This window comes from Carettochelys insculpta, chromosome 10 (genome assembly GCF_033958435.1).
Source record: "Carettochelys insculpta isolate YL-2023 chromosome 10, ASM3395843v1, whole genome shotgun sequence".
Lineage (NCBI taxonomy): Eukaryota > Metazoa > Chordata > Testudines > Carettochelyidae > Carettochelys > Carettochelys insculpta.
In genome coordinates this window covers 42,358,232-42,380,682 of record NC_134146.1, presented here as the reverse complement: position 1 = coordinate 42,380,682, position 22,451 = coordinate 42,358,232, and the positions used below count along the sequence as shown (strand labels likewise).

General features: G+C 43.9%; 1 protein-coding gene across 4 annotated transcripts in view; it reads right to left on the bottom strand.

Annotated features, from left to right (window-relative positions):
* The window catches only part of LOC142018390 (calcium-activated potassium channel subunit beta-2), a 253,267-nt gene that overhangs the window by 17,121 nt on the left and 213,695 nt on the right, over positions 1-22,451 (bottom strand). For 3 of the 4 annotated variants that reach the window (XM_075004160.1, XM_075004161.1, XM_075004162.1), the window contains exons 2-3: positions 10,104-10,223; positions 953-1,123 (exon numbers count right to left, since the gene is read on the bottom strand). In XM_075004160.1, coding sequence (XP_074860261.1) covers positions 953-1,123; positions 10,104-10,223 — 291 coding nt within the window. The remainder of the gene's footprint in view (positions 1-952; positions 1,124-10,103; positions 10,224-22,451) is intronic. The other variant, XM_075004163.1, reaches the window with a different exon arrangement.

Genomic DNA, 22,451 nt, shown 5'->3' with positions numbered 1-22,451 from the left:
TGATTCCTGTGTCCTAAAGGAGTGTCTGTGTAAATGCTTGCCCAGGTCAAAAGGGTGATTAACCCCCAGTGTTGGGAAGTTTTTTTAAGCAGAGCCTATAGACGCAAGATATTTTTAAGATTTTTGCAGGCCCCCCACTTTCTGTAATTGGAGTGTCAGAGTGGGGGTTAGCCCTGACTGAATTGTTGACTACCCTATCACAAGCCTAGGATGCAGTGCTAATTAGGGATCATGCCTGAAAGTTTTTCTGAAGCACAGATGGCAAATCAGAGTCTAGACTTTCTGGTCCTCAGCTAAGAAGTGCAGTTGTGGAAGGACACCAGAAAAATTAAGTGCAATATAATTACTATGAAAGATGATGTCTCACTTCAAGCAAATTACTATATTTCAGCAGGATTTCACTTGTTAAAATGAACGAATTATCTTACATGAGAACTAAATGCAATAAAATAGAATGATCCCTTTTCAAATTAAACTTGCATTTTTCATCTGAGAGGGTATTGTTTCTCTAGGCCACTGAATATTACTGCTGTTCCCTGCTGAATTAGACTGGGGCTGTTTTACAATGATAGCCACGCCATAGTTTATGAACTCCAGCACTTCACAGACCAGCTGTTAAAGATATTACACAAAATGTATATTGTGGAGGGGAATAACTAAAATTGTTCATTCTCTTCCCACTCCAATAAACAGTGACAAATCTGAAACTGGTGATCAGTGCTTTATCAGGCACTGCAGCTCAGATTCTGCTTGGGCTCATACCAATACAGCTCACTTATGTACGGTGGAGTTATTTCTGATTTATATTGGCACAAGTTACAGGAGAATCAGGCAAGCCTGATCAAAGGAGCAACATGAGGAGAAGAGAAATCATTGGAAGGTCAATGCAAGGAGGGAAATGAAATCAGCTCAGCTGGACATTCCAGGAACAGAATAACCATAATAAATTTACCTCTGCATGTATGAGCGCAGCAGTGTAATTCCCAGGAGGAAGTACATCATAATGGAGCACACCATCATAGTCAGTCCTAGGAGTATGGCCCGATCTTCTCCTGCTTTCAAAGCTGTGACTGTTTTCCTTTTGTCCAGTAGATCATGATCCCTGATTTTTTGGTAAATATTTCTGAGGTTGAAAATAATACATTCTTATGTGAAGTTCATATTTAATAGGAGAATCCTCTAAACAGTGGATAGTTCCACCATCACTCCCATCTCATGGGAGAGAAGGACTTAAGGCTCCTCAGATGTCCTTCCAAGTGGATTCATTCTAACCGGGCAGGGAATTAATTCACTACCAAAATATTGTAAAGCCATACCCAGTAAAGGATAAAATCCTTGTGTTGCAAATTGCAAACTGACAGGTGGGTCAGTTCAGTAAATCCATCTCTGACCTATCATCAACCCCATTGGATTTACCCCACAGTTGAATTTTGACCCATTAACACCAAATCTTGCCTCAGTTCCTTGAGCATTATTAGGCATTTTGCTGGGTGTTTTCTTCAGGGCTAAGTTCATTACAGTAGGCAGGCCAGAAGACAATACCCACCCAAAAATGTCTGAGGGGACTCATAGCACACTTCTCATTTTTTCCTATGGGTTAGCAGAGGAGTCTGATGGAAGACAATGGAATTCTCTCGGTTGGACCCTCATGTTCTATTTTCAAAATGTAACTCATGGGAATACATCTTATGTACAAAAGTTAATATCCTATCTGAAAATTATCCACCACAGCTACCTTTTCTAAACTTTCCTCCCCTCCAGCTGACACTGTCTTTTTCACTTCCTATGTCCCTCCATCTCCAGGCCTTTGATGATTCAAGAGTCAAGGGGACATTGTGATGGGGAAGGATGCAACTTGAGTACATTTCAAACACACACAAACTTTGTGGGTTTAAAATGTACTTACAGACCTGCGGCTGATCATAAGCTTCTGTGTTTTCTGTTAAGATTCTTTTGAATCTTCCAGGCAGCACCCGATGAATATTTTTGGGTCCTGGCACCACCAAAAAATGGCCAAAGTAGTACATCCGAAAGAAGTTCATCTTCTACTGTCTGTAAAATGGCAGGTGAGCAGCATCAGCATGAGCATTATTTGGGATTCTAACAAACCCACAAGTCACCTAAGCTGGATCAAGTTTCACTTTCCTATTTAAAAAAAAACCATAGTGGCTACGTCTACACGAGAAGCCTCTGTTGACAGAAGTCACTGTCGGAAGGGATTTCCCGGCAAAACTGTCAACAGATTGCATCTACGCAGAAAAGCAGATCGAAGAAGCAATTTGCCCTGTCAGCTGAAAGCAGCCAGACTGCCTGGCCCTCTCTCGACAGAATGGCTGACTGGAAGCTCTACAAACAGGGCTGCCTGGTGAACCAGAAGCCTTGTCTGTAGACAAAAGGGCCACGGAGCATCTACACGGCTGTTTTGTCAACAGAACACTGTTGAGAGAGGCGTTATACCTGAACACGGAGAGGTATAACATTGCCAGCAGATGTGCTGGGTTTTGTCAAAGTCGTGCATTTTGTGTGTAGATGCTCCGCAGGTTTTTCCTGACAAAAGCCCAGTTTTGCTGGTAAAAGCCTCTAGTGTAGATATAGCCAGCATGTAATCTACACTAAAGCTGCGTCTACACGTGCACCGCTACTTCGAAGTAGCGGCAGTAACTTCGAAATAGCGCCCGTCACGTCTACACGTGTTGGGCGCTATTTCGAAGTTGAAATCGACGTTAGGCGGCGAGACGTCGAAGTCGCTAACCCCATGAGGGGATGGGAATAGCGCCCTACTTCGACGTTCAACATCGAAGTAGGGACGTGTAGACGATCCGCGTCCCGCAACATCGAAATAGCGGGGTCCTCCATGGCGGCCATCAGCTGGGGGGTTGAGAGATACTCTCTCTCCAGCCCTTGCGGGGCTCTGTGGTCACCGTGGGCAGCAGCCCTTAGCCCAGGGCTTCTGGCTGCTGCTGCTGCAGCTGGGGGTCCGTGCTGCATATACAGGGTCTGCAACTAGTTGTTGGCTCTGTGCATCTTGCACTGTTTAATGAAAGTGTGTCTGGGAGGGGCCCTTTAAGGGAGCGACTTGCTGTTGAGTCCGCCCTGTGACCCTGTCTGCAGCTGTGCCTGGCTCCCTTATTTCGATGTGTGCTACTTTGGCGTGTAGACGTTCCCTCGCTGTGCCTATTTCGATGTTGGGCTGAGCAACGTCGAAGTTGAACATCGACGTTGCCAGCCCTGGAGGACGTGTAGACGTTATTCATCGAAATAGCCTATTTCGATGTCGCAACATCGAAATAAGCTATTTCGAAGTTGGGTGCACGTGTAGACGTAGCCTACCTGACCAAGCACTGAAATTTGCAATAGTGTTACTATTGCATATGGGGATAATACTTCAGTCCTTTTTAAATGAATGGTTTTGATGGAAAATCATAAATAGAAGAAAAAGGGCAAAAAATTCTGAGCAACAGATTCCCAAACTTTTGCAATACTTTTGATGAATCTAAACTGAGTTTGAGTTTGCAGTGAGAACCAAAATTAGGAAAGGCACTTGTTGTTTAATGCACCGAATCAAAAGTTTTGCCCACATCTGGTTAGAAACTCTCAAACATTTCATCATACTTAAAGCACAATGGTTGGGATGAAGTCCTGGTTCCACTATTATCAGTGAGAGGCCTGCCATTGACTTCAGCAAGGCTAGTATTTCACCCCAGCTCTTGTAGTTCCTTCCATTACTACCAACATGTCTCAACTATTTTTTCCCATTGGGCTTTTCTGGTCATTACCTTCTCCAGATAACAATTTTTTTTCCTAAGTTTCTGAGTTCACTTCTAATTTACTTCCTTAGATTTCCAGGGTTTCTCTATAAAACCAGGTTCTGCTACTATTTCCTTCATTGGAAACTAAACAGTAATTCAGCCTATGGAGTTGTTCTGTGATGTTGTGGGAAATCTTTTGTGATTTTATTGGATGCCGTTGCCTTCAAAGAACTGATGTAAAATAATAGTCTAATGTTACACTCCTTTTATTATTTATCAAAATGTATTTAACTCTGATAGCTGCTATTAAGATATGCATTGCTTCTGAAGGAAAGATGGCAGTAAGGTACCAACAGTCACGCAGTTCCAGAACATTAGCCAATCACACAGCATAACTTATATTAGTCTGTAGACGTAAACCAGACACAGTGCAATCAGAACGTAATGTCACCACAACAATCAGAACATAAAGGTGATTGAAATGGACGATTTAAGAACAAACAGCTAATTGAAAATTGTTACAAATGTTTCCCAGGTGGCCTGTAGCCAAGAAATGTGCAGTGGAATGCAGAAAGATGGACTATAAAGGATGTTGTAGAAACAATTCACCTACAAGGCAACTGGAAAACTGAACAGTGTGTGAGGAAAGTCTGCTGGTTATGTTTTCATGACTGTAGAACCATGGAGAATAAAGATCTGCTGATGGGGTCATGCCAGGAGCTTTGACTCAACTATTTTTCTGTTGTCATTGCTGAAGAAAAGCCCTAAAAAAGATGGAATTTGGTGCATTTTATGTAATATCTTCCTCCCCTGAATTGCTGCAGTAAGTACATATGAGTAACTATTGAACACTATGCAAATATATGGCTAGATGATGATTTGAGGCACAGATCTGAGAACATGGTGGTGTGTCAGATGCACTTAATTGGGAATAGCTCCAGGAGATACTAAATCAAAATTCCTCCCTTGCTTTGTCCTGGCTCTGGCAGGTTAGTGGAGGACCTTGCTGTCTGATACCAGCAGCCAAAGTAGGAGAGCAGAACAGCCACGAATCCGTGTACTCCCTGTATTCCCTGTCTACCTTCCCCAGTGGGAGCAGTCAGACGGCATGTAGCACCTGTTTACATCTATGAAACTTGCGTAATGCCTGCATAGCCTGCACAGTGGAGTAATGAGAGATCTTACCCCCAGCTTACTCCCTTGTGTGGGTGTGTAGTCCAAATCACAAACTAACCCATAAGCAGCTTGTACTCCCACCAGCAGAAGCACTGCTCCCACTTCTCAGCAGGCATAGCAAAGCTTTTGTATGGGGAAAACTGTCTCTCATGTCAGCACAGTGGATGACCCTATGAAAATCTACTCTGTCATATGTGACTTCGTGATGGAGTGGTTTGGGCATGTGTGTAATACCTGCCTCTCTGGTAGGTGGGATGTATCAGATATGAATTAACGCAATGGAGGAGCAGCTCTTGCTGGGCTGATAGTGAGCCATACATAGGCAGCTGATCTCTCTTCCTGTTGCTGTTTGAACACAATGAGACATTACTCCCATGTAAGGTGCCAAAGCAATGCAACCCGGCCATTATATCATGGTGCTTCACTCTAGTGAGCACATGTGATTTAACACCCCCTCACCTCAAAAATCAGATATATGGGGAGTTAAGTCCTAAACATGGGAACAAGGGTTCTCCCAGGTCCTCTCTCCTCCTGCGTCCAAAAGAAGCTGAATGTAAATGAAGCTGAGGAGACAAAAGCTCTTTGCTCCTGCTACTGAGTCTGAGTTGTCATTTCCTCCTGATCAAACCCCAGGTTCCCTGGTCACATGGGTCTCAGGCAGAGTGGCATGGATGACTTCACACTCGGATGTCACTGGTATGTGAGGAAAATTACATCTGGCTGTATTGTATAGGCTGAGGGTAGAGCAGAAGGAATCTTTTCCTCTCAATTCCCAGTATCTCTGCAGTGTAGTCAGCAGTTCCTTATATGATATCTGTGATCCAGACAAGAGCTTTGGGAGAACCTAGGCCATTAAATTAGGCAGTACAGGCTATGTTTAGGCAGCCTGGGAACTAGAGAGACAGGCAGCTCTTCAAGGTCTGTCTGAATCTACTGGCTTCAATAAAGAATCCAGTTTATATTCATTACAGTCAAGGACTGTTCATTCTCTCAGCACAAAATGGCACGACATCCTCTCAGCACCAACCTTGGTGATAGGAAGGGGCCTGCCAAATGTACCCTCATTTACACTCAGGTTTCAGGGGTCAGGTCTTCTGACTTGTGGGTGTGGTTGTATCAGTGTTCCTTGTGCATGTGAAATATGTCACTTACACTGGAAATGGGTTCATATTTCACCTTTATAAAAGGAACCATGTGGTATACTAGTAGGATGTGTAGCTTTGAGACCCTTTAAACCAGGGGTGTATGAAGCTTTATAAGGTGGGGCAGCATGATTGGCTGCTGGGTCTCAGGCTCATCCATCTCACTAAAAATGTTGGAACATGATACTGTTTGTATATGTACTTTGGATTTTGAAAACAATCAAAACTCAGCCAAAGAAACCTTATCCTTTTACAGGGTTTAATGGGTTAATAAATTCAGACACTTCTGAATCTGACAGCATGGTCATCCTTATACTAAACAGGAATACACACGTGCTCGCATTTTGCCCAATGACTTTGAATCCTGATTCAGTTCTTTGACATTACAGTTGTTATGCTAATATCATTCAAATTACTTCATGCCAGGCATCTCTATGTACCTGAAATCCTTGAATGTGGAGGTCAGATCCAAACCTACATATCATCTGGAAGGTTTCTCGTGCTAAATTCTCAGGGACCTGTTGTGCTCAGCTGTCTGTCTCCCTTTCATTTTTTTTTTAAAAAAACCTCCCATATGTGGTTGCATAAGGTTTGTTGTAATGAGATCTGTAGCAACACAAGCCAACTCACCTATGTGTCTGAGCCAATGTGCATTGAAGTCTGTGGAATGTCTCCCATGAAATAAAAGAGGCTCTAGATCAGGCCAAAAAAGATAACATAGCTCCCCACTCCCAGCCCTTCCAAAGACATTCCTCAGGTTTGTCAAGCACAGAAGATTGGGCTCAATGTAATAGAAGACAATTGAGAAATGAACAAGGGCTTAAACAGCCTTCTTTAGGGCTCTTAAATGTTAAAAGGTGACATTTGGGGCCATGGGGGCGGGGAGAAAGAAAAGGTGATGCCTGAAATGAGCATGCAATACAGTAGGGTCTCAACATTCACAAATTTATGGTTCACAAATTCAATTGTTTGCGAATGGCCACTTCCCCAGTGCTCTGTGGCACAGAGCGCTGGCAGCTGCCGCTTCCCCCAGGACCCCGGTCAGGAGTGCCAGCAGCCGCTGTTTCCCCTGGGGCCACGGGTAGGAGCACTGCAGCGACTGTTTCCCCCAGGACCCTGGACAGGAGCCCCGGCAGCCGGGCTCCAAGAGGAGCAGCTGCCATATTCATGAAATTCAACGTTTGCAAGAGTTCTCAACACAGAACACTCATGAATGTTGAGACCCTCCTTTATATGCAGTTTCAGGCCTCAGTCCTTCATTTACTTACGAGTGCGAGTAACTTTATATGAGAGTAGTCTACTCATGTAAAAGCTGCTCAGGTGCAGAAAAGCCTTTGCAGGATAAGAGTGTTAGCTGCCTATTTTTGAAGCTATGCTCCCTCAAAAGTCTGTGATTGTGGGGTTCTGTCATCTTATTTCTCCATCCCATAATCTACCCAGATGATACCTGAAAAATAAAAATTCCTATGAAGGGACCTTTTTGGTCCCTAATTCACTCCTTATTTGACATGGTGATTCTGCAGATGACCTTGCATACACTGAAATCACTGCAAAGCATCTTGTTCCCCTAGTTGGCACTCCATTAATTCCTCTCCTTTTGTATTTCTGAGACCACAGCTGAGATACTCTGATTCTCTATTCCATCCCATTCACTCTCACAGAATATTGTTTATTACTTGCATTGCAATGGCACTAACAGTGCCTTAGAGATGACGCGCAGGGGGGTGCCCAGAGTACAGAGATGACTGGGGAATAAACCCAGATCAGTTGTATCAAAAGCAGCAAGGGTAGCTACTGTATTGGTAGTGCAACTGTGGGTACTGCTGTATGTGTGAAGGCAGCAGCTGATCACAGAAAGCCATTAATTGCTCCCACTGAAGCCAAAGGCAAAACTCCCATTGACCTGAATAGAAGTAACATTGAGCACATATTGCTGCTGTTTCCTTTATGAAGCAAACTAAAATAAATGAAATCAAGGCATACTATAGACAATGTCTTGCTCTCTCTGACTCCTGGAGTATCCATGCTGCCGACTGTGGCACAGTAGATATCTGATATGGGATGCAGGCAGTATTGAATGCTGAGTAACTACCGAATGCCCAAAGGAACTGACTGTGTCTCTTTGCAGCCTGGTACGAAGAGTCTGATTGTCAGAGGTGCTGAGTACTGACAACATCAGGGGAGCCCATGGGAGTTGTGTGGGACTCACTAAATTAGACCTGTAAAATTCTACAGCAGGGACAGCTCTTTCCAGTTCTGGGTTTAAACAACAAGCCTGTATTTTTTTCGGAGCAATAAGTATGGAAGGGGGACAATTTGAAAGGCGCAAAGGGCAGTTCAGTTCTCTGCTGTCACTAATAGTTAGTGGGAATTAGGTGCAAAACTAATCTCTTTACCTTCAAAAATCTCCCCCTTAATATTTTACAAAAATGAAGCTGTGCAGGACCAGATTTCCCAAAGAGCTCAGCTCCCAGTTAAGCACAATAAATAAGTAAGTAGATTTCAGAAAAACTCAGCAGGTTGGGTGCAGGGTGGGCAATTAACCCCCTATGCGCAGTTTCCAAAGCAGAGGCCAGCCTGCCACAGTAATATCCCAGTACAACCCACTGGAGTTGTGGCTGTACTTTGCTTCAGCGAGGTCTGATTTTTTAGGAATACATTTAATAACCAATGCAAGAGAGATGGAGGGAGAGAGAGAACAAGGAAGAGAAATGCAAGACAGCCTTGAAAATCTCACAAACTGTAGAGATTTTCAAGGGATGAGGCTGGGAACTATAAGGCATCTGTTTTCTCATCAGTGATATTTAACGTCTTTCATTCCCAGCTGTGCATGGCCTCTGTCTATGGACTTCCAACCTTTTCTCTCCTTCCCTTTCATTCTTTTGTATGAAGTTTCCAGCTGTGCAGGGAACTCACCTAACTTGCACTATTCCTTTGTGTCCTTCTGCCAATCCCCTCAAGCAGCACCACTCAAATGAGTTGGCCTTTTCATATTAATTATCTCGCTCTCATGCCGTCATTGACTGTAGGCTTGGAAGGATTAGATATGTATTGGTAAATGTTGATTTTGCTGTACATGCAGAAACTGACAAAAATATTTTTATATTCAAAAATATATTTCTATTTTTAGAAAGTATCTATAATAATCTAAATTTACAGATAGACAAGTAAGAAGACTTCTGCTTGGGACCTTAGAGTTTGATTTAAGGATCTTTGCATTGTATATTTTGACATTTGCTGTTGACAAACTGAATATCAGTGGTCATAAAGCATTAGCTTTCTGAATCTCATTTACCACCATTACATAATTATTGCTCCACCACCTCCCATAATATCTGTGAAAATGTAGTGAAAAAATGCTCAACACCCATAAATTTGCATAACTGCAGCCATTTAACTGAAAAGAGAATAAAATGCTTAAAAATTAACATGGATATTATCTCTCAAAATTACAAAACAAAATAAGAATCTAATACTGTACTGCACTTTTTCACTATTCACACACACACACACACAGAGTCTGCAACAGTGCTCTAATTTCAGCATCTGCATTGTGTCAGCCAGACCCATTGAATTTATCTAGGATGGAATTCTGGGTTGGATGGCCAAATGTTGGGGATGTGTCACTTAAGCAATGGTAGCTGCGGTTGTGATGCTTGCAGAAACACAATGCCATTGTTAGCCCTGGTGGTGGTGGTGGCAGGTGCTGAGCACTTGTGGGGTGGCTAGCACATCTGCAAAAAGGTTCAGGGTGTACCAGCTTGCTGACCTTCTAGTACTATGAATCATGCTTGAATGGGAGCGAGAATCACCTTGGAGCATGACCTCCAGCATGCCTGTTCAGACCTCTTTCAGGGGGCTGCACCAGAAAATCCCTCTATTTATCAAGCAGCGAAATCTTTGGCAGAGGAACATTGTGGGGCAATGACCTCCTGTATCCCTTCTCCCCATCCCCATTTTGCAACTACCTGGGGAAAGCCAGGTCTGATGCTTCAGAGAGAAACTACAAACCACACAAAGTGCCATTGCAGTTTACCTTTTCTCATCATGCCTGTAAGATGTAGAGGTCCGTCCACTTGTCCAAATAAACATCTTAGAAGATTGCCCAGCACTGCTTTTCCTTACTGTGGAGGTCTTGGAGGGATGACGGAAGGACCTAGAAGGAGAAGATAATCTTTGTTACTATTCACTTGAAACACACTCGACCATGTTGTGTGCATCGTGCTAAGTTCCCAGGCCAGCATTCCTATCCACGCAGTAGTGCTCAGTGGGCTCCGGAGGAACTTCCGATAATTTAAGGTAACACATAAAATAACAGAGATGCCCTTTCTGGCCCCTTCTAGGAGCTTTGCTTGACAGAAAGTTATCTTCTACTTTCTCTCTCTTTTATTTGTGTTGCTAGCACTGGCTCACATCAGAGATAAGATGTCATTTCATTGCCTGTACTTTACAGCCTGGACAAATGCTTGCTCTGCTGTTGGACCACCCTGATAGCACAGGCACAGTCTGGAAGATGGAAACTTCACCTTGGAGTAAACTCCAAGCGCTGGCTAAACAATCTGCTCGAATCTTTTGCTGTTCCCATCACTCTTCCATGCATCTCCCTGGCCCAAGACCTCTTGATACATTTGTTTTAAGCAGCCATAGAGTTGAAATAATTACGTGAGCTCATGGTGTATTAAGAACACATTGATCTGTCACCAAACTCATTGTTAAATCTAACTGCAGTTACAGTCCCTCTCCCAGCTGGCATTCTGATTGGTGCTGCTTGAGAGAATCATAGCAACTGGACCAGGTGCTCCATTGATGCATGCAGAAAAAAATGTTGAGGACAGTTTGTTTTCCTGTTTCTATTGCTCACATAATGGATTAACTCTTTGATTTCCAGGATTCTTTGATGGCTCTTAGGCATTAATATAATAAACATGATTCATAACATCAGGTTAAGATCAACCTCAGGCTGATCTTACCATTGAAAGTCTGTGCCAGCATTATATCTTTTCCCCCGCTCATCAACGTGATGTACAATTTAGAGGTTATGTATCTTTTTTTCAGCTTATTATGGGCTCAGCACTGCAATCCTAAATCAGTTCAAACTCCCAGCGGGTACCTTGCCTGAGTAAAGACAGAGGGGCAGCACCAGGAGGTATTGATTCTTTTGGAAGTGTATCTGTATCAGTAAAGACAGTAAAAGGATTTCAGATTCCTGCTCCTTTGCATGCAGGCAAATTACTGTTCCACAGCTGCTCAGCTGATAGACTCACTGTTGTCTGAGAAGTAGAACAAGGATTTTTTTTTTCAAATGGTTCTAGTGAATTTCTTCCTACTGTTCCCTTAACACGTACTCCCTTCAGCAACTCCTCCCACTCCAAGATTTGTGCTTTCTTTCATGCCTCCAATGTGCCAGCCTGGCACAACCTCCCAGCTCATGTCTGCCAAGTAGGTTCTATCTCCTCCTCCTGCCATGGCTCCTCCCTACTGCCTTCTTATCAGTGATTTCCCTAAACACTCCACAAGAAAAAACTACTGCCCAGGGCTCTCTCTTTTCTACAGCAGGAGCATTTCATTCTCAGAACTTAGGATTTAAAAATGGGAGAAAGGTAAATGGAGAGACGTAAACAGGAGAAACGTAAATGGGAGAAACGTAAATTTAATCTGGCCTCACTCCTCTCTTTTTTAATACATTTATGCCCCAGTTTGCCAGAATTCTATTTACTTCTCTATAATGGGGATGGATATTTACTTTTAATTAGGGCACAGATGACCAAATTATTTATTTACATTTTCTCAGTTGTGGGAAATTGTGGTGTGGGGGGAAGGAGGGTGTCAGACAATTATGTAATGGCAGTATTTCTCATCAATGGGATATTTTTGTTGCGGTGTGCGCATATGGTACAAATCAATGCTTACCAACATTCACTGACCAAGAATCCAGTCCTTCCGAGCCTAATGGTATCTCGGTCGCTTCTGAACACTTACCCTTAAAAACAGGTGATTTAAATGACGCCTGACACATCACCAGATTGGGTCCTCCTTTTAAAGTCTCTTTGGGCAGAGGCCATATATCATTCCATGATTTGTAAAGCACCATGTGCGTTTATCACGCTATAGAGCAGTGCTCAGTAAGAAAAAATGGAATAATCTGTATTCTAAATGTCTTAATGTAGAAGCTTTTTATCAGGGGCTAAGGCCTAGCTCACTGACACATAATCTAGGCTGCTTATGGTTTCTACTGAGGGTATATGTGCACTTCAGAGAGCTGTTTTCCTAAGAAAAATGCTGCAATTTCACTGTCCACAGTCACATAATCAGCTGATTCATGTATTTGTGTAGTGGTGAACATGGGTGAATGCTCAGAACTCAGAGAGATGGATTGGGCAGGGAAAAATGGAGCTGGATCTGAGGTGAAATCCAGCTTGCAGTGTGAAAGGACTGGAATTCAAATCTGGAATGTGGATCTGAATTTTATATCTAGACCCATCCTCAATAATACAGCAAATAAAAATCCTGAATCTTTTGACACCAAGCTTTGCAGGGGATTGGTAAGGAGCCTGGACATTTAGAGAGAAAGAAGCCCTTCTCTCTAAAAAACAACACCCAAACATTCTGCCTATATTGGCCTTGGGGTTGAAACCATACAACATATCTCAGTGAGCTGGCCTTTTGGCAAGTGCTCAGTGTCCCATTGCTAGCACTGAACCTCCTCAGAAATCACACAGATGAATAAAATCCATCTTTTACTCTGGGGCAGGGACTATAGTTTTGTTCTGTGTGGATGACACTAGGGTTAATGGCCATCAGTGGGGCTCCTTGATGCTACCCCAAAACAAATCAATAATCTAAACATATGTATCACACTCATGGGAAGACACGAATTAGGTATGAAGGGGAGCTCTTTGCACCCATTAAAGAGGAGAGAGAGCACTGCTTAAACAAGCAAGGAAGTAGAAAGGAATCTCCATTCTCCCATTCTCCTCACTTTAGCGCCTGATGTTTGTCATTGTGGTAGCTGACCACCGAAATAGCCTCTTCTTTAAGTATTAGAGGAATGGTATAAAAAAAGGCATTTGTTACTATATACATATCTCATAGAGCTGGAAGGGACCTTGAGAGGTCATTGAGTCCAGTCTGTTGTCTTCTCAGCAGGACTAAGTGCTGACAATTTTTTGTTTTTTAAATCTATTTGCCCAAGATCCTTAAATGACCTTCTGAAGGATTGCACTCACAACCCAGGGTTTACAAGGCCAATGCTCAAACTGCTGAACTATGCCTCGAAGGATAAATGAATAGCTATCAGTATCTAATCAATATGATGGCCCATTAAGGTGCATTTTCAAGCAGTCAGCATAGGTGCTGGAACTTGGAATTCGAGAGACACTACACCTCATCCCTGGCTTGAAGTGGTTTCCATCATATACAGGGTTAACAATGTGGTTCAATATGTCTCAGCACACCCACTGCACAAGTTGTTCCAGCACCACTGGCGGTCAGAGAACTTGGGATACAGGACTCCTGGGTCCTATTCTTTGTCCTACCACTCAGTGTGCAGGCCTGGGTTAGGTACACTCTACACTAGAAAATTAGGGCAACAAAGATGTCACTCCAGGGTGTGAAAAATCCACACCGCTCAAATGTGTAGTTAAACCAGCTTAGCCCCTGTGTAAACAGGCACTAGACCAACAGAAAGATCCTTTTGTCAGGGCAGCTACTGCCTCTCTGGGCAGTGGATTACCTCTGGTGACAGGAGAACCCTTCCCATTGGTGTAGATCATATCTATACTGACACACTAAACTGGTGCAGCTGTGCTGCTGTAAAATTTTAAGTGTGGACAAGCCCAGTGGGACTCAGGCCCACCCAAATGGTCTCTAGTATTGAAAGCCTCCATTAGAAAACAGAAATTTATACCACCCAGTATTGTGTTTAGTGTCCACCTCTATAATTTGGGGCCTGTCCTCTGTGCATCAGTTTACATAAGGAAGTTGTGAAGATATGTAAAATCTTTGGCTGGGTCTACATGTGCCCCTTCCTTTTGAAAGGGGCATGTTAATGAGCAGGTTCGAAAGATACTAATGAGGCGCTGCAATGAATGTGCAGTGCCTCATTAGCATAATGGCAGCTGCGGTGATTTGAAAGTGCGGCTTTTCGAATCGTACGCTGCCCGTGGAGACAGGACCTTCTGAAAGGACCCCCCGCAGTTTTCGAAAGCCCTTCGAAGAAGCTAGCCTGAGTGCTGCAGGGAGCCGCGGGCTTTCGAAAACTGCGGGGGGTCCTTTCAGAAGGTCCCATCTCCACGGGCGGCGTACGATTCGAAAAGCCGCACTTTCGAATCGCCGCGGCCGCCTTTATGCTAATGAAGCGCTGCACATTCATTGCAGCACCTCATTAGCATCTTTCGAACCTGCTCATTAACATGCCCCTTTCGAAAGGAAGGGGCACGTGTAGACCCAGCCTTCAGGAGGAAGGCCCCTCAGGTTTTGTTCACCCACAGTCCCATCAGTCCTGTTGGTGTCATTTACTGAAAGGTAAAGTTACCAATGGTGGGTGAAAATAGTACTGTAAATAGGGCAGCTAGGTGACACAGTGGGACCTACTGGATGCTCTGCTGATGTAGCCTAAGCCACTGCTATGATCCCAGGAAGACCTGGTGGATCTTGGTTATCACAAATTACTGTAACAAAACACAGCCAAGCCATTGGTCAAGCTGATATACAGCCCATGTTGCCTGTATTCATTATACAGTCTATCCCAAGGTTCACTGCACTACCTCTGTCTCCTGCCAGTCATGCTGGGAGTTAGCTCTCCTGAACCCTCAAGTCTCCCTCTCTACCAGCTCTGTCTCACTGCTGTTCCATTCCCTAGCCAGACCCATGTCAGTACTGATCCACAGCATCTGCCTTGAGAGTGCAGTTGTTTGCCTGAGCCCCACTGCTATTGCCCTTCCCTTCTCCCAGAAAAGCAGTAACTCACTGCCTTATGACACAGCTCCCTGCAGCACTCAGGCTAGCTTCTTATTCCAGAGGCAAGCCCGAGTCTGTCCTGCCCACCTTTGCCGCTGGGAAGCATAGAGGGAAAAGGAGAAGCCAGATTTGCCTATTACTCTTGGCCCAGACCCAAGGAGTCTTTGGCTGTGTCTACATGGGCACAAATCTTCAAAATAGCTATATTTTGAAGATTACTAATGAGGCGCTGAACTGAATATTCAGCACCTCATTAGCATTAGGACACTTCCAGCCACGGTGCTTCTAAAGCGCTGCTTTCGAAAGGACATGGCTCAGCACAGCTACACTGGGGTCCTTTTGAAAGGACCCACACCTTTTGAAATCCCCTTATTCTGATATTTCAAATAGTAGCCTCTTTTGAAGATTTGTGCCCACGTAGACCCAGCCTTTAGCAGCAGCTTCTCACTGCCCCTTCTCCAACTCCACCACCACCTGTTTTCCTGGGCCACCTCCCCACAGCCCCAGCACCTCTGGTACCCACCCAGCATTCTCTCCTCTCAGGGCCTCAAGCCTGGCAGAAGTAGCAAGGCTATTTGTGATACTAGCTATGCAGCCCTCAAGGGAACCAGCCTTCCCCCTCAGGCTCCTTGCTAGAGCTTCCCCTTCCCTAGTCTGCGGCTGCCCTTTTATCAGGGTCAGCTGTGCCCTAATTAGCTAGTTTCACCTGTGACTGCTTACCAATCAACTTCCCTAGGCTGGTTTTAAGCCTTGTAGGGCCAGTCTTTCTCAGACAGATGAATAATAGCAGCCTCTCCACAGGTAGCTAGGCATTTTCTGATTCACCTGCTCAGAGTGAAAGCCTTGTGATGGCAGCCTTTGGAATGGAGCTGAGTGGCTATGTGCAGAAAACGGTGGCTGAGAAGGAAGCAGGGGTCTTTTTCTCTGGAAGAGTTTGAATGATTTTAGAATCCTGTGCCTTGGAGCTATCCATATGTGATATCATTAATGCTTTCTGCTTCATTTGCTGGGCAAGCCAAGTCACCCTTCACTATTTAACAAATAATTACATGCCTAATCTTGTGTAAAATTGTAGCACTAATGACATCACAGCAGTCACTCCAAAGGTCACATTTAAGTGACTTGATTCTGTGTGTTCTTTAGCTGTGTGGGTCACTTCTAAGTTATATTCCGTTCACAGGAACAATAGAGTGTGAAATCTCTAGAATCCTCTTTTGAGGACCTTTAGGGGAAGAGAGACATTTCACATGGAAGAATCTGAATCTAAGGGAACATATGCTGGTTCAGTGGTTTTGCTAGACTACATGTTTCCCTCATACTTAGTTTCCTCCAATAGAATTGGACTGTGAATTTACCCGCAATATCGGAGCAGCCCCACTGATAAAATACTTTTTCACAGGACAGGTAATGAGATGCTGTAATTCATTGCCATGTGACGTCATTGAGGTTTGGAATTTAGTAAGGGACTGGACATTATATGGATAACAGCCATCTCCAAATTTATAATAGTAACTACTAAGAATAAAATTTCTGAAATGATATAAAACCTCATGATCATGTCCTCAAACAATCTGTGATTATTAAGAGAGTCTTTTCTGTGGGACAGATTACTAGCAGCCAGCTGAAGCAGTATCTTGCATGTTTCTCTGGCGTTCTTGGTGCTGGCTTTCTCAGAGACAGGATTAAAAGGTCTTTTAGTCTGATCCAGTATGGTAATTCCAAGTGCTTTTGTTTTGTGCCAGTACTTGCCAGTACTGTGTACTTGCACCTCGGCAGCCCCAGCAGGGGAATAGCTGGGGTGAGAGGGCAGGGAGTTGCCTGAGTACCAGACCTTATTTTTCCCCACCAAAAAGAGGCACTGGTAATTCCTATTCTCCTATATCAATGGTGTAACTATGGAGATTGGCAAGGGAGGTCATGTTTTGCAAAATCCAACTTTCCTTGGGATCAAGGTTCCATTTTATTTAAATCACCACTTGGACATGCTCTGAGGCAGCTGAAGATGCGCTGAGATAATCCATCTATCAACAGGATTATAGTGGAGTCCACCTTCCACTAGTGTTTTCAAGTGTTTGTTACATTTACTCACTTTTTTGCACTGAGTTTACTTAGGGGCAGACTCTAGTACCCTCACTCATGAGGAATAGCAGCATTCTCCAGGAGCAGTCCTGCTAATTTCAAGAGCACTACTTTGGCATAAGCAGATCTGGGTGAAAGGTTTTTTTTTTTTTTGGGCAAATAGTAAATATGATCAACTCTGACCTGAGATAAAAACAATTATTTTGGGTAAGAATTTACATATAGGGTAAGTTCTTTGTGCATTAGAATCAGCAAATGTCTTTTATTTATTTTAACATAGTAACTGTGTCTGCTTTCCCTTGTAATCAAGTAAATCCTATGTTTTGGTCTCTTTGGAGGTGTGAGGGGGTGGTGCTGGTTTGCTGGGTGTTGACAAAGACCTAATAACAGAGTCCTCTTGGAGCTGAGCTGGTTCAGTATCTGTGTTGCACTGCAGAGGTGCAGTAACACCAACTCTGTGATTTGGCTGGGAAGAGACCGAAGCTTCTGGCCCAGCATGACAGGGTGGTGGGAAGCCCCAGATGGCATTAAGATGGGCTCACGGGGATTTCTGTGATCCAACCCATCACAATTACCTCTTACTAGGTGGAGAGAATTGTTATTATTAAGTGGTGTGAAGTGCTCAGTCTTCCTAGTAGCTTAGCAATGTGCTTTTGTAGTGTTCCTACCCACAGGTACTCAGGGATAAAGGAAGAAACTAGAACCAGGAGTCAAATTCAAATGGAAGCTTTGAGGTGCATTAACTGAAGACACAGGGACATTCAATTGTGGCTGTGCTTCGTCCTGAGATACCAAAAAGGGAGGAAGATTGTTCAGGGTGGAGTATAAGAAAAGAATAATAATGGAATAAATTTAAAAGGAAAACATGGACTGAATAGCAGGAAAAATTTTTAGTCGTGAGGTTTGCTAGAATCATCTCCTGAATAAAGTGGTGGAATTAATACCAATTAAGATCTTGCTTGCCTGATTCAGGGCCCAACCCAAGAGAAGTTTTCTACCTGTAGCCTCCATGATGCTAAGGCAACATGGTAAGTGAACAAGAAAGCTAAGAATGGAACTCACATTTTTTGATTCCAAGTCCTGTTCCGTAACACAAGGTGGAGCTTCTTCCTTGAACCGATGGCAGATTTGCCTGTGTAAGGACTGCAGTATCAGGCTCACCTGTATACAAAGCACTCTAAAGTACCGTAAGAGAGAAACTATTGCATTGTATCCTGGAGCAACAAGAACAAAGCCTCACCCAGTCAGTGAGTGTGTAAAACAAGTGGCATTCAGGCTGTTATGACAATGTTCACAGGCAGAAAGGCTATGAACATTGATCAAAATACCTGGCCTTCCTGCAGGTCTTTACACTAATGCCAACATTTGTGGAGTTGTTTCTATTTGAGGCCACAGCCAACAATAAATACTGCAACAAAACAGGGATGCAGAGGAGCAGAAGTAAAGCCAGCATGATCTAAGAAGAACAGCTATAAAGCAACTAGCTAAAGGACATGCATCTGCATTAGTGGAAGACAGCTACCACTTAAGGAACATTTAACACTCCGACAGCAGCCACATTAAATTGTGCAGTGGCACAAACAGGGTGACTTTACATCAGTGCCAGCATTTACTGTTGAGCAAGCCAATAACACAGAATAGTAAAAAAACCTCAGTGCAACACAATGACCTACATAAATAGCTTTTTATGTATCTGCAATTTTTATGAGTGACAATGCTGACAGCTGACTAGAGCCACTGGCAAGTGATGGTTTACAGAACTCTACTGGTCTGGGCTTATAGGAGATCTCATGGTTTACCATGTAGAATGCCCTTCACAAATACCTATACATTTTTTCAGCTATGGGATTTATTCTTTAGTGGAAGTATGTCCCATGACAAGTGGCACTAATAGAGTCTGAAATTGTGAGCATTCCAGTCACTCACTAGCTCCGGAACATCCCACCTTGGAAGCGTGGGAGAAAGCCAGCATTATGGAGGAGAAAGAGGGGTGTCTCAGTAAGTTAATGCTGCCTCTGAGAAGAGTGTAAGAAGGTTGATGGAGGACGCTGCTGTCTTATGACTCCTGCACCTTCCTAAGGTGTAGTTCTCAAATCCTAAATGCAAGATTCCACAGGGTCAAAGGGAAACCTCTGTTTGAAATGAAAGGTACAACATGGCATGAGGAGTCGCCATCATGAGAGTGGAGTTATGGAAAACAAGAGGAGTTTGTTTTTTAAACGGAGGCAAAATGTCTGTTGACTTGAGGTTATTGTCTATGACTTTTTTTCCTACAAGCATCTCATTATTAATATTTTACTAGTTTTTCCAAGAATGAAGCAGACTTATGCAGAATTATGACACATTTATACCCTTGGGCTGCTGGCCTGCACACAGCCTACCTAGACTACATGTCATTTTTTCCACACCTCAAATCACTTAACCTCCCAGTTCCTAACTCACTTTTTACCCACTATAGTTTATGCCCCTTTTGGATGCTGTTTTTCCACCTGGTGGTGGTGGGGCAGCTGAATAATCTCATGGGTCTTGCCATTTGACTCTGGTTTGTAACTTTTGACTTGAGGGCCTTTTTGACCAGCTTCCTCATTTGTTTTATTCTTTTTTCTTACAGCTGGTGTACAGCAGCAACTACAATTTCACCAGACATTGATTGAGCCAAACAGCTACATCAGGAGTAGTAAAATTTATTACAGGATGCCTTCTTTAGCTTTACCCTTTGGGCAGTAGGTAGTGATATATGCAAAAGTCTGTAATGGGGAAATCACACTCGCACACCTGGAAGTCCTTCACTTTCCATTTGTGCATTTGATATCCACATCTACCATGGTTGGTTCCAATTCACTCAGAGTGGACCAAGATGCTCATGGAAGATCAAAACTATGAACCTTTTGTCTGGGATGTGGAGCAAGATGCTTATTTTTAAGTCTTTGTTTCAACGTGCCTTCCAGGTCTCCTCCTGATCATAACCTGATTGCATGTGGATAAATGAATACTCCGAGAAAGGCTTGTGGGACTTATGCCTTTGCAGGGAGTGGGGATGTTGTCAAGGTCTTGGTGAATACAAAGAATAAAAATAATAAAAAATTGTGTTGATACTATACTCCAAACAGTGCTCTGAGTGTCAGTACCACTGGCTAGAGTTTGGTATGATCCCTCTCCTGAGGATGCTGCACTTAATTATACTGGTCAATATTATTTAGTAAATCAGTGACAGTGAGTTCTGGAACCAACTACCATGTGTTCCCTAGATTACCAATGAGGGAGGGACTGTTGTGCATTGATTACTACCTGTGATTAGAAGCTGAGGAATCCTGGGTTCTAGCCATGGCTCTGCCTCTTGGTATGTCTGCACCACAATCATGGGGTGTGATTGTGGCCCCACTTGACTTACATGAGCTAGTTATTTCAGGTGAGGAGAAAGAAAAGCTCAGTGATTTAAGCACTGGTCTGCTAAAACCCAGGGTTGTGATTTCAGCCCTTGAGGGGGCCATTTAAGGATCTAGAGCCAAGAGATCAAAAAAAAAAAAAGAAATTTGTCATGGATGGTGATAGATCCTGCTGTGAGGGCAGGGGAACGGACTCAATGACCTCTGAAGGTCCCTTCCAGCTCTGTGAGATGGGTATTTGTCCATCTATTAAAAGGTACCAGAGCAGAAAAGCTACAGCAGCCCATGGTTCATACAAGCCTTCCTGGGACAGTGGGTAATTGCTCATGTGGAAGCACAGTCTGCTGCAAATTCACTACTCCAGTACCCAAACTAGATTAAAGCCAGTTTCATTGAGTTTACACAAGCTGTACTCACAGCCTGTGGCTATGGCACAAACATACCCCCTGACTTGCTGAGTGACTTTTAATAAGTCACTGTGTATCTCTAGGCCTCGGTTTACTCCACAGTAGAATGGTGCTAATCTCCCACCCCGCTCTGTCTTTGTGGAGGGTATTTGTGGCACCCTTGAGATGAATGACAAAAGAAAAGGTGGCCTTTTATTATTCTCATCATCATCTGGTGATGATGAATTTGCAGTCCCAGCATGCGGCAATCACATCTCTTGTCGCACTACAGTCAGCGGGGATCATTGTCTCTTGGGAGCAGCCGTGGATAATTGTCACCTCTGCCTGTCAAAACTCAGTAAACAATTTTTAAGCTTTCTGTGCCCCGTCAATTGTAAACAAATTTGCATTTACGTTGGAAATGACATCTTGGACAAGCACTATAGTCATCATTTCAAATGCTCCCGGAGGGCTGGGAGGGCAGGGATGACAAGTAAAGTGGACCAGCTTTATGTTGTGTCCAGCAGTGGTGGCAGCAGCAAAAAGCTGAAAGGCAAAAATGTCTGCTGCCATTGTAGGCCACAGAACCCCCCCGGGACTCAAGTGGAGAAGTCTGAGGGGGACTTGAATAGAATCTAGCCCTATCAGAGATCTCAGGAGACTACTTTCAGGAGGGAGGATGTTGAAGAGAGCAATGGTGAAAGTTCACTTTTCACTGCTTGAGTCACACAGTCCCTGCTTGAATCTGACCAGCATGACCAGCACTGCCACATATAAACAGGGCAGGATGGAAAGGAGGGGACATGGGACAGACAAAATATCTGTTCCATCTTAAACCAGAACATAGAACATAGGCATGTGGTCGGAAGGGCCAACAGACTTGATGGGCACCTCAGCAACATGGGGGTGGGGCCCTCAGCTCCATGCTCTTGGAAGGGGTGGGGCTGGAGGACCAGGCCTCAGCCCCGCCCTGAATATACCACACTGCACCCGCTCCCACCCCGTAGCCAGTCCTGAGAGCCACCCAGACTGTACCACCGGCTGGAAGCCCTTTAAATTGATGGGTCCTAGGGCAGTTGCCCCCTTTCCTCCCCTGTATGTGGGCCTGCTGTTTGTTTCTAGCACAAGCTCTACACTGGAAGTAGTCTTCATCCTACTTCTCAGGGCCCAAAACCCTTCTCCTCTAGCTGTGCTTTCTTGGGCGTCGGTGTGGTCAGATTTTCAGAAGAGCTCAAAAGAGCTGGATGCACTTTGGGGGTGGATTACCGATGAACATGGGTTCAGTAGTGTCACAATGAGAGCTGCTGGGAGCTGCACTGTTGAAAACCCATCCCTTACTTAGGTACATATCTTGTAGTTGAGCTCTCTTTGTCTATGGCAGTCTTCTCTGAAGTGATATGCTCAAGGGCGCTTCTGTCTGAACTTATAAATGAATAGCTCTTTGCTATATACAGAAGCTACCTCTGGCTCCCCGTTAATGTAAGTATCTGAGCTGCTCAATCTTTCATGCGTTTATCCTCATAGCAGTGCAGCCAGATAAGGAAGTTCAAGTCCCTGCTCTGCCACAGATTTGTT